This window comes from Malus domestica, chromosome 15, assembly GCF_042453785.1.
Source record: "Malus domestica chromosome 15, GDT2T_hap1".
NCBI classification, from domain to species: Eukaryota; Viridiplantae; Streptophyta; class Magnoliopsida; order Rosales; family Rosaceae; genus Malus; species Malus domestica.
In genome coordinates, this window is record NC_091675.1 from 7,986,150 (window position 1) to 7,999,429 (window position 13,280).

Consider the following 13,280-nt stretch of genomic DNA (forward strand, 5'->3'; position numbering starts at 1 on the left):
AATAAATTATTTTGAGTATATATCTGAATGCGGCTGGTGATCTTGGACTCGGTTTGATATGTTGATCGCTTTAAGCGAATCACTTTGTAGCTTTGATTTGATTTTCAAGAGATTTAGGCATCCTAATTCCTAAGAAATCTATTGAGCTAAGTTGTTTTAGGTAGGAAATTATGGTTGCTGGTGTTAGCAATGGATTGAGTCTTTCTATTTGCTATGATTATATCTCTAAACAAGCATGACTTCAAATTAGGCGCAAATGACAAATTTTGTACACAAAAGAAAATGGATAGGTGTATATGGCTATTAATCTTTGTTTTTCTTCAATTACGTTATTTGATTTTTTGGTTGTACTGCTGTGAAATCAAATTCGTTCGACGCATTGCGCTACCAGCAGAAGCGTGATGTTCACGAACTATTTTCTTTCAATTGCTCCTTAAACATAAGAGGGCATACTAGCATAACAGCTCCCCGCAAGGTTTTCGAGTTTTTTGGTGAATTTCTCTCTTTTTATTTGTATGTCTTTCTGTTGAAATTAGGGAATGCGCGGGCAGTTTTTCTAGTAAGTAATAAAGCGGTAACCCATACAATTAACCTGTTATATAATGAATCTACTCCATACATATTTGGAGTTTAGTAGTTTTCTTCCAAACAAAAACACTCAAAATATGAGTATTTAACAAATTTAATTTATTTCATACATAATCGTGCTAGGGTTATTATGTTCCCCTTTTAGTGTTTTTCTTTTCCCAATAAATATGGAACCAAACCTATGAACTATCTATTTAACTCGTACACAAAAACCCAATTAAAAACCATGAAGCAATCCAAGCATTATCAAAATAGGTAAAAACATAAACATTGCTCAAATGCAGAGCAAAGTACCAATTGCCCCACCAATTCCTCTTAACACAAAAATAGACCTCAACGGAAGTGAAAATGGGAACAATCTGCATCATGGAGAATTGGGTTAGCGCCAAAGAGAAAACCCAACCGAGAGAGACTACGTGAACGAGTTGAGGTAAAAGTGAAAATGGAAGTGAAATTACACCTAAATTTTAAAATTGAGAATTTGAGGTTTCAAATTCTAAATTTTTTATTTTTTCATGCGAAAATTTTAAATTTTTATACTTAAAAATACAAATAAGGGAATTTGTAAATTATGAATTTATTCCAAATTTCAAGTTTATTTTAGTTATCTAAACATCATGTAGCTTTTTTTTTGTTTTTGTTTTTTTTGTTTTTTATGTCAATAGACGAACATTACTGTTGAACTGAGATTTAGTATATGGATATTCTGTCAGCTATCTTGACAGATAAATTCTGTCAGCCGTCACAGCATGCGGTGTTTGTTTTATTATACACGTGCAGAGCACGTGAGGTCTCAAATGGCGGCGTTGGTACCAGAATCTTAAAGAGGGACAGTGTTCCACATTGCATCCCGTTTCCGCTATCATTCGAAACTCTCCGAACTCACAAAATCGAATCCAATACGAATACAAAGCACTAACATTTAATGGGCGGCGTCCTCTGTCGAGCTGCAGAGGTTGGGAACGAGACAGGCGCGGTTCTTGTCATAACGGAGGTGTCGATGTTTGAAAAACATGAAAAGGATGGGAAACTGATCTGTAGGCTCAGATCTGGAGAGAGCATCTATATCAAGGGTAGGCAGTTCATAAACCGAACCTCTGGTTCTCGTATTCAGCGGAGCATTCATGTCACCGCCTTGATTTCCGGCGACGAAACAGCGCCAAATATCTTGCCACCGAAATGTATCTTGGCAGCAAACGATTTTGCCAAATACGGGAAAGTCACTTTCCGGATAGTGGACAAGAAACTGAAGTGTTACCCAGTAGTGATCCCCGATCTCCGCCGCTTGAGGTAAATTTGAGAGCTTTACTCAGCTAAATTTGTGATGATATCGTATCGATTCCTAACCTAAATTTATGTGTTTTGCTTGTTAGGTTGGTATCCCGTGTTGGAACAACATTTGTGTGAGTGTACATCGTCTCTCCTCTTTCTCTCTGATTCTAATATCTAATCTGTCCTTAACAAGTTTTGATTTTCTACTTTGTGTTTTGATTTTCTTGTTTTCTGATCTGTGCTTAGATATCTATTTTAAAGTTGGAGGAATATAAGATTGGGTGGAACTGAAATTCGGATTTTGTTGTTTTCGAGATATGTTCTTTGATTTTATCTTTTGCAGGGTCTTGTGGTTTGCCAATTTAGGGTTTTTTATTTTGGTGAGTTGTATCACTTTGCTGACCTGCTTGTCCCTCATCTCTTTATTCCGTGAACTAAGTTTTGAGGAAATGGGTTTTGTTGGAAACTGTTTTTGTTCATTCAACTTGGTGATTTGTGTGTTTGATGATTCCTGTTCTGGTTCTGGTTCGGATTGCAGGAGTCGTAACATTGTTTGTGCTTTTTTGAGGTATAGCCATGAGAGAAAGCTTTTCTTTTCGAATTAACATCTTCTGCTTTATTATTTCTAGTTGTATTGAAACCTGTAGTATTCAAAGCGATAATTTGTATTCAAAGGTAATATGATTTTTCTGGTGGGAACAGCTCCCAAATTTTGTATAATTCGGTATGTCTTCTATATGTACATTAATAAAAGGATTTTTGCTCTTTATTTGTCTTGTTTACTTCATTGAAACAAGTCCCTATTCTATATTCCTTTCTTCCTTGCCTCTTTTTTCTCTTGTTCTACATTGAATGGCACCTCCTCTTCACTCTCTGGTTCTTCAGTGGATGCGGCCAACCTTTCAATTTCCCTGCTTCACTTTGTTCCGCAACCTACAGGGTGTTCCTTTTGCCCAATTTTAGTGCATCTATCTCTTGCAATCTTCTAGCCTGTTCTTGAATAACGAAAACCATTTCCTCTTTAAGAAGTGGGTGATTTGTTCTGTTGTAGAGAAAGTTGATAAATATAAGCTTGATTGGAACTGGAAATCATATTTGCATATTTGCATACTTGGACTGTGTTGTTTTCTGGTATGTCTTTAACAATTGCTGATTCAGATTGTTATATATTTTTTATGCCTGTTAGGGTTTGAGATGAACTTTGAAATTAAACTGGGAAATCTATGATTCAGTTGCACTTTAGTGAGCAGGTTGACTAAACAAGTGCATAATACTCCATCACATTAAAATACCATCACTTCGCAATTTCATACTTTGAAGTCCGTCACCCAAACACAGTTTTTGACCTGCCCTATACTTTGGTCTCGTGAATTTTGCCAATGTAGTTCAGCCGCATTACTTATCAGCCACACTTCAAAATAGCCACAACCATGGCCTTCTAAATGTCACAGAGCTTATTAACCACATATAAATTTAGAGTATTGTTTTTTGTAGTGCATCACTTTGTTGACTGGGATTTATAATTTTCTGTGGACTGAGTTTTGTGGAAATGGGTTTCGTCGCGAAGTGTTTATTTGTTCATTTAACTTTTCAGTTTTGGTGATTTGTGTGTTGGATGATTTTCTTACATGGTTTCTTTTCTGGTTTGGGTTTGCAGGAGTCGTTAAATTTGGCTATAGTGATAATGGAAAGTTCGAATGAACGATCGGCATTGGTAGAAAGGATCTGTATTCTAACATATAATTTCTAAGGATTTTAGCTTTTGTTAGCGATTGGGTGAAAACAGTATCTTGCAAACTTCAGTGTTTTGATAATGTGCATTTATAAGGATTTTAGCTCTTGTTAGCGATATTTCAAAGTTTTATATGCAATATACCCATGTCTGGCCCTCTATGCCGGTCACAGAGGCCATGGATTCTCGATGCACTTCGGTGCGTCGAGATGTCTAGTTACTGATTTTTCAGGACTGTCACTGGTTCCGATCACAGCATGACTGGTACTGAGTTTCTAGTCAATATTTGACGTTGAATCTGTGTATCATTTTCTTCAAGCTTTTGTGGAGAGGTATCAACAGTATCTTCGGTACTTAAAAGCCGAGTTGCCTGAGATCCCAGTTAGATCTCGATTTTTCGGTGCCTAAAATGTGTCGATAGATCATGTGTCATAATAGAAGTGTGGACAATTAAAAATATATTCCTTTTTCCACTTGTATTATGAGTCCTGACACGTGATATACCCGTTTATGTTCCTAGTATATAGAAATATCTTTGCACTTGATCAATAAACACCAGTGCTTAAAATCTTGTTATCGGTGAAAACTGATATATCCGAATATCAAATATTGATATCGATATTGATTGTTTTCGATGGAAATGATAGAAATTTAGAATAAAACTTTAGAGATTATTAAACATTGGTTTAGACGAAATATATGAGTTTTTCTGATATTTAACAAATAAGTCAAAAATATCAACAGTATCTATCGATTTTAGCTTAAATTTGAGAGCTTCTCCAATGAAAGGTGAAGTTTAGACTCTATCCTTATTTTTGTTTTTTTAAATATTTCTATAAAAATATCGATAGTATCTAATAAAATGGACGACACTGATAAACGCCCAACTTACCACGGGATTATTTCACCTTCGGACATTCCAAAGGATAAGGATGTGGCAACCAACGAGGAAAGTCTTAGATTTTTAATTTGGCAAACGCCACCTTGCCTTTTTAAAAGGGTACTCTACTAACTTAATATTTACTAGCATACGAGCGAATACAAAGTGTGCAGGAAATTCTTTTATTTTTGTTTTTAAAATAGAGATAGAGAGGAAGAGTGAGAGAACGTGTGAGTGGAGAGAGAAGAGAGTGAGGCCTTGAAAAGAAAAAAAAACAAAATTTTTGTTGTGTAAAATTACACTTCTGTTCATATATTTTATTCATGTTCAATTTTAATTAAAGGATTAAAATAATAACTTCATAAGAAAATTAGATTTGAGCTCGTTTACCTATAATAATGTATTGTATCATCTCTTATTTTATCTATTATTATCTAAATTATTTCTTAATAAAATTATTTTTTTCAAGCAAAAAAAAAGTAAAAAAACAATTTAATCTTCTATCACAACATATAACCATAGATAGATGGAAGTTTTAACGAAACGCATACGGTACTGTTCATTTTAACGAAAAATCATATTTTTACACTAAAAAATCAAACATGGTACTATTTACTTTACCAATTATTTTGTCCTTATCATTAAAACTCAAAGTTTTCAAACCCTTTTCATTAATTTTCCTTAGATAGTAATGTAGTTTGCACAAATCAATTTTTTTTCTCTTTTCAAATCTCACCAACACATCATCCTAGCACATTTTTTAATTTAAAAAATAAAAACCTCTCTCCTCACTCTCTTTCTCTCTCCTTTCTATTTCAAAATAAAAAATAAAAAATGTTGACACCGTCACACACAGAGTTGGGCACATGCTAGTTAAAAATAACTAAAAAGTAGGTAAATAAAAAATTGCCTTGAAAATCTTTGACTTATCTCTCTTGAAAAGACAATTTTTAATCATTTCAAATAAACTAAAAACACTGCTTAGAGCCTGTCTTTATCTCCTAATCAAGTGGTTCCGGTATATCATGTCCAGATGCAATTTTATGGAAACAAACAACAAAAAATGAAATCTTAACAGTTTACACTTGGTATACATTGCTATTTGCTTATATACATATATATATATATATTCTGCGTAAAAAGGAACTCAGGTGAAATATTTGCCCCGATCTGCGGCAGCGGAGGCACCAAAACTAGTTCACACCGCTATGAAAATGGGCATAGATGTCGAAACTTGTTGTAGAACAAAATCGCGGGGCTACTGGAGCCCAACCCAGTATGAACGTCCGTTGCTGTTGTGAACTGGTGAACTGGCGAACTGGAGGGCGAAGCCACGCACCATTCGTACCAAACCTGCATCACCATCACCGATCCATATGAACTAGGCTTATTGTTCATAAAAAACCGAAAACACGTCAAAGAGATGCAGCAGCACACTATTCTTTTGCTCAAATATATTATTATCCCTTGGATAATGGCCTCAATCTTTGTTAAACAAGAAAGAATATTACCTTGGTAGGATGACAACACCGCCAGAAATGTAGTTCAAGAGAAGCGCCAGGACTAAGCGTAATAGGTGTCCTTAGTGGGAAAAATATCGGGAACCTGAGGGTAACGATAAACAGCACGTAAGCCATACAACTACCGCATAAGCTTTAGCCATCATGTGTTTAGCACTTATAGAACAAGTAACCATTAAAAAAATAAAATAACTAGGGGGAAAAATTGAATATTTTCTTCAAGAACTAATAATCGTAAAGAAAAAGCAAAGCACAAACGATGGCAAGCGGTAGCCTAACAAGAAAAGGATAGGAGGGACTGCATTACCAGCTAAACATGTTTGGTGTTGATGTTGATGGTTCAATGCCAAGATGAACTTCTTTGTATAATGTTGCATCAAAATAGCCAGCAAATCCTGGAGGTGTAGAAAAGAAATTTTAGTGACGCGAAAAATAGGCCCAATGAGTCAACAGCACAATCAAAGTAGAATTTAGTCATGTTCACAAAATGCAACATACTGACTTATTTTCATTCAAGAATATTAATCACCTAAAGAAAAACTACGCCGCCACATACCGTGAATCATGGCTGAGCCAGTATCACTTGTTATTCCAAACTGCAACTTCGTGTACCGGTTATTGCTTTTGTCAGTAGAGCGTTTTGAGTGATCAAACGTGAAAACCTAACAAAAAATCCAGTGTTCGTGACTAAATGATTGCCGAATAATGACTCCCTATACAATCCAGTTCATAAAATTAATTACCGAATCAGTCCAGTGAAAAAAACTCACAGGTTGAGGAAGAGCAAGTCTTCCAATGTTGTGCAATTTAACAACATAAGCAGTTTCAAAGTGTGCAATATCTTTGTGCGCGACTTAACCTGAAAGATAACCACAAAACTTTACAATGGAATCTTCAAACAGATAGAAATGAAAACCTTTGGGCACAAAGACACGGGCATACATCATTGTAAAGCTTTGAAGCAGTCACCGGTTGGATAAAACCCGTGTACCTGAAAACAGGCGCATAGGCTTTTTAGAGAAGACGCTAATGGAGAAAACTCCAAAAAATAGCTTTCAAATGGAAGTATTGATGTTGAACATTTAGACACCATGAAATCTGGACAATCTCACGACAAGATATCACAATGTCAATACTGACTTTTGGACAGATCATAACAGGGAAGCACCTTTGATAAAAAATACAAAATAAAGAAAAAAGTATCCATACGATGAAGGTATCAAGATTCCATCATCCTTCAAAAGTCTCTGAGCTCCATCAAGGCACTCAGGAGACAGCTCGTTATCACCAAAAGAACCCAACAATTCACTAACCTATTACACAATCAAAGGCAATGTTAATAAGGAAACCAAAAAACAAAAATATGTTATTATAAGATTACTTGCATACCAAAATGTCAGCTTTCTCTGGAGCATCCCAGTAACGCATATCACATGAAATTATGGAAACAATGTTTTCCCACACCTCCAGTTTAACCAAGCTCTGCTCCAACAAACATAGACACGTCAAAATAAAAAATGTGTAAGATGAAAAAACAAGGAAAGTCTACTTCAAACAAATACCCACAGTAACACCTTTTTTGTGTTAATGTACAGCATGATGAGTTGCACATCCTAGAAACATAATTTTACAACTTAGCATAGAAAGAAACAAGATAAAGAGAGAATTTGCAACTCACATGAAGTGTAACAACTGCATTTGGATTTTTTTCGACAGCGTACACTTTAAGCTTGCGCCCAGTTTCTTCAGCTGCCTACATATGAACAAGTGGAATTGGATCCACATCAATATGACCTGCTACATATAATATCAAGTCTGAAGATAAACAACATAATCTAAAAACAAGTACGCAGAAGGAAGAGAAGGCACCTGCAATGATGCCCTTACAAGAGGTCCACGTCCTGCTCCTAAAACCATCAATACCTTAACACAAATGCAAATATCACATAGGCAATGTCAGGACATTTTGTCATCAAACTTAATAAAACACCATTCATGAGTAACTTGGGAAAGCAAAGTGACAAGTGAGCAGCTTACGGTAGTTACAGAAGATGCCTTGTCATCTGGAACCCTGTCCTGTAAAGCTTTACAAATTGCTCTTTGGTACTAACAAAGATAAGAACAAACTATTACAATTTAGATCAATATAAAGTAATAAGCATTACTATGTCTTCCCTTTCAGAAGAAACCTCGGTCCCTCCAAGAAGAAAAAGAAAAAGGAAAAATAAACATAAACAAAGTCCAATGTGTTGTTGATGTATTTAAATATGATTATAAAAAAGGTCGTACCCAGTGCACAAGACTCCCGCTTTACGCAGGGTCTGGCAGATTAGAAAATAACAATGTAAAAATATCTGAAATGATCGTTTATGCAATTATTTGCAAATGCAGGCATACCTGAATATATTTCATTGTGTCCTTCTCAAATGTCTCATAGGTTTGAGCTTCTAGATTATCCATGAGAGGCTGCAATAGAATAGCAGAGTTAGCCTAACTTGTATTTGATTACAAGAGGATGGAAAATCACATGTAACAATGAAAATAGGAAAAGAGCGATTAAGGTATGTACTAATCAAAAGACAATAATCCAATCACTTGGGAAATAACCGTACCTGTAAGGGTGACGGCAAGTAATCCCTGTAACCAATCTGCCATAAGAGACTTAAAGGGTTAGAAAAAATTAAGAGCTGGGAAAAAAATTTCCAAAATCCAAATACACACGCACAGAGAAAGAAAGAGAGAGGGATAGGCACCTCAAGCCGTTCTTGCTCCGGAAGGGGATCCATCCTCTGGTAGAGATAGCCAACATAATCCAAATATAGCCTCAACGGATGTTGCTGGACACCTGGATGTCAAGAATAATATAAGACAATGGACATAGCTATTAAGAAACTCAACTTATATGGTTGGGGTAATCGCTTTATGAAAATACATTGTGTTAAACTGAAAGTGTTTTCTTTGTCTAGGTATCTTCTACCTTGCTTCTTGATTTTGTTCTGTGTCAGCAAAATTAATAAATAAATGTTTTCCCTTTACATTGTTTCCTTCATATTTGTATTTGATCTATATGAATCCTAAGGTTCAGAATCGAACAAAAATCATTTAGGAAATAAAAGTAGCACTTTAAAAGACAACTTGAAGCACTTGAAAAATAACTAAGTTACATATATTGGCTTAGCTTTTCTGCCTCAAATAGTTCAATTACCATACAAGTTTCTATTATTCAAGACAATGCACTTGTATACAGAAGGTAGGTCTTACCATCAACATTATTATCATTATCATTGGCAGCTATAAGTGAATTTATCTTGGGAAGACTATGCACTGGTTCTCCTGATAGAACTATCTGCAATTAAATTTTCCATGATGACAAAGATTAGAAAATATTGCAAGAAGTTGACCATAAGATCTAAAACAAACTAACGATGTCTATAAAGAATTTTTGCAACTACAAAATCATACTTAGATTGGAACTTGCTTGAGATTGTAAGTAACTTCTGAGCAATAACCATAGAAACAATTCGGAAAGAAGGTAAACCATAAAAAGAAATGTTAAACTATGGGTTGCTTATGCTGCAATGCACAGAAATGGAAAACAAACTCCAACGGTACATAGAAATACCATTGATAACTTCTTCTTAAATACCTGCATGGAATGATTGAAAAGCCCATGAACAAGATTCTGGTGGCGCTTTGACAGACATGGATAGCCTCAGGCATTTGTTAGAAAGCACTGGCAATGAACAAGACCACTATTAGAAAATTAAGCAACAATCGAACCAACAAGTAATCAACTTAAGGTTTCCCTAATACACCAATTAGCATATAATTACATCAGTACTGAATATGGCTGCTCTAACAGATTCCCCAAACCAGCGTCCAAGAGAGTTTACAGAAGGTAGTGAACTCCTGAGGAGAAAAGAAAGTTGTTCAGATTAAAATAAAATGAAAATTACTTCAGGCACAATCAAAACACATAAACACAAATCACACAAGTTATAAGAAAATGGTCATTGTTACACTTACAAAACATCAAGAGCAACTGATAACTGACTGTGATGTTCACATAGCATGCAAAATGAATTCCAAATCTCCCAAGAATCATCCTGCAAAAAAAAAAAAAAAAAAAAAAGTTAAAGAAAAATGAGTTTTATCATCTGGTATGTGAAATTGTCAATCATCATGCCATTATTTCACACACATAAAGAAGGCCAAGTTTAAGCAGAAGGTTTAAACCCCATATAAGTTTGACTACCCAACTGAATGCACAATAAAAAAGAGGCAACTCTCCACACCCGACCTCCCTCTTTGGTATACGACATCTAACAACAAAGCCTTTATACGGACTACAAAAGAAGATCAAGTACTACACATCCCAACTCATCATGCTTATTAGTAGATTTAGCACAAGAGTTATCATTTTGTAGGGTCAACAAGAGCCATATGCAACAGAGGTTGAACATCTATGTAAAATGCAGTATATATTAGCCAAGAGTCATGATATAAGTTGAAAAACCAGTCGCTGGAAACTACGAGCTCCACCAAAAGAAGGAAATAATTATCAAAATGGTAAACCTATTTTGAAAACTTAATCAGAAGGGACATCACTCACCGAGGTATCAGTGTTTACATCCATGGTTTCACTGTCTGACTTGACCAATGGAAGCCGCAACCACAACTACAATAGAACATAACATGAATGGAAAACCCAATGAGCTCAAAAAGTAGATTACACAAACAGGTCAAAATATGTAAACTGATTTGGATTAACAATGGTACCTGCGTACTGCTTAGGCCCTGTAAAAGCTGATTTACACATCGAGCATAATTAGCACAGGATTTCCCCTTTGGAGCTGGAAGAAGGCATGCCTGCACCAAGCAATAGATGACAATTAAAAGCCAGCAAGACAGTAAAACTCAATAACCATTTTCCAGAATCAATTATTAGCAAAGCACACAGAAAATTATTCAGCTTAGCATGTGGCCTGAGATAGCAATTCAAATATTTCACAACACTGCAGTTCCAATAAATAAATAAACAAATTTCAATGCTATCAACCTGCAGGGACAAATGAGAAGCCCATGCTATATCTTGCTTCAAAGTAGTTTCTGAATCGCACCGGAGGATCTCATCTTCTGAATCTAAGTCAATCCATGAGCTAACCTTTCCTGAATAAATTCAAAAAACCACTATGAGCAGTCATAGGAGACAAGGGAAAATGTGGTTGAAAAGTAAACAGGCTTATCCCATCAAATCCATTATTATTCAGCCAAGTTCTTAGTAAACATAAAACTTAAGTTGAGTAAAGTCCATTAAATTACCAAGAGAAGACAATGTAACACAAGCAAAGTCTAGAGAAGTACATACCAACGACATGACCACTCCATTGGGAAGGACTCAAAACCAAGTCTGACCCAGCAAATGGAAGAACACCAGAAACACCACTGTCTTTTTGCATTAAGCTTGGTCGGTAAGCAGGATCCATCTACATCATGAAGTTGAAAAAGAATCACTACCCTTTGTGCAAGTTGTGCATCAGTGATCAAAGAAAGCAAAGGGGGGAAAATGATCATACACAGACAAACACTTAGCAGTACAAACAATTTGCTGAACAGAAGTCAGAAAATTAACACCACATGAATATGTAATGCATTTGACATACATGACAGTCGATACCAAACAAGCTATAAGATAAAAACCTTTGTAGCTCAAAGGAAAGTCCTCATAGCCACCAAGGATAAGAAATACAAAGGTGTCACAAATTTAACAAAGTATTAATAACCTAAAGGTGAAACCAGAGGTTACAGTTCACCATTAAGGACTACCAACAGAGCCTTACTTTCGGTGAGCTTACTGAACATTCACACAAAACAGAAGCCATCTCTGGCTATATGTGACTGGCTAATTAGCCACCAATTGCAAAGAAATTTCCCAAACGCCGACAAAACAAGTCTGCCAGACAACATAGAAACATTAACTAAGAAATTCATACCCACAAATGATTGACAAGGAAATAATCAATATTTACGATCATTTCAAATGGAAACTGATATTGATGTAGTTAGTGGCTGTGGAGTGAAGCTCTATTGTCGAGCAGCTGCATAAGCAACATCCACCAACATGGCATTGCTGTCGGTGAGCTTACTGACCATTCACATCATAAAAAACAGCTGAAAAGCCAATTATGTGACTGGCTAATTGGCCACCATACAAGAATTACAAAAAACAAGTTTCAATTGACTATTTCTATCACTCCTCGACAAAAACAACTATACAAGTCATATCAACAAACAATTGGAGTGAATCATCAACATTTCTAATATTGTTAAGTCGAATTTGATACTAATGTAGTTAGTGGCCGTAGAGTGAAGCTGCATAGTCGAGCAGCTGCACGAGCAACAGCCACCAACGCGGCATTGCTATTGGTGAGCTTACTGACCATTCACATCAAAAGAGAAGCTGCGAAGCCGATTATGTGACTGGCTAATTGGCCACCATTTCCATACGAGCATCACAAAACACAAATTCCAATCAACTTTTCCATTCATTCCTCAACATAAACAGAAGAATCAAATGAAATACGAAATTTGAAAAATAATTAGGAAAAAGAAAGGAGAAATGTACGGACCAAAGGAGCGAGGACGAAGTCGAAGGAGCCATGGGAGAGATTGAAAGCGAGGACGTGGGGCATGTCATCGTTGAACTCGGTCTCCACGCCGCAGAACCGAGACTCGCTCTTGTCGCCGGCTCTTTGCCCGAGTGGCATTTTGCTCCACGCAGAGCAGGAGGAGGAGAGTGTGGAAGTAGAGTAGGGTTTTGGTGGGGTTTTTGATTGATTTGATGTCAACGGAAATGAGCTGCGTCTAAATAGGGTTTGCGGAGCTTTAGGACTAGGGTTTTTGGGTAGACGGGTTTGACCGGATTAGTTTAACGGATAAGATTGAATTTTAATTTGTGGCATGAAAAGCCCAGTGGTAATCTGGGTTGTTACGGCCCAGCCCTAAGAACCGAAGCATAATTCTGTATTCGATTTCTCATTGCAGGCATCATAATCAAAACCGTTGGGCTTTTTTCAGCTGGTCTAGGGCCCTCTCTTGCAGCTCTTATGTGAATACTCTTCAAGATCCTTTGTTTTCGATTATCTAATAAATCACTTAATGGAAATAGATTATCTTTCCATTACATGAATTATTAAACAATCGAAATCGTTTGGATTACTAACGAACAAAATTTTAGATGATTCATCTTGAAAATCTTAATAGTTAACAAAATATTCGGTTTGTTTGA

General features: G+C 36.0%; 1 protein-coding gene and 1 pseudogene across 1 annotated transcript; one reads left to right on the forward strand and one right to left on the reverse strand.

Annotated features, from left to right (window-relative positions):
- Positions 1 to 1,322: 1,322 nt before the first annotated feature.
- Positions 1,323 to 3,711, forward strand: LOC103420248 (uncharacterized). The gene is made up of 3 exons (XM_029094857.2): positions 1,323 to 1,878; positions 1,962 to 1,991; positions 3,518 to 3,711. Exons 1-3 carry the CDS (start codon positions 1,514 to 1,516, stop codon positions 3,525 to 3,527), a joined length of 405 nt encoding a protein of 134 aa, XP_028950690.1. The 5' UTR covers positions 1,323 to 1,513; the 3' UTR covers positions 3,528 to 3,711.
- Positions 3,712 to 5,590: 1,879 nt separating this feature from the next.
- On the reverse strand, positions 5,591 to 12,870 carry LOC103415489 (protein arginine N-methyltransferase 1.5-like; annotated as a pseudogene).
- Positions 12,871 to 13,280: the final 410 nt, after the last annotated feature.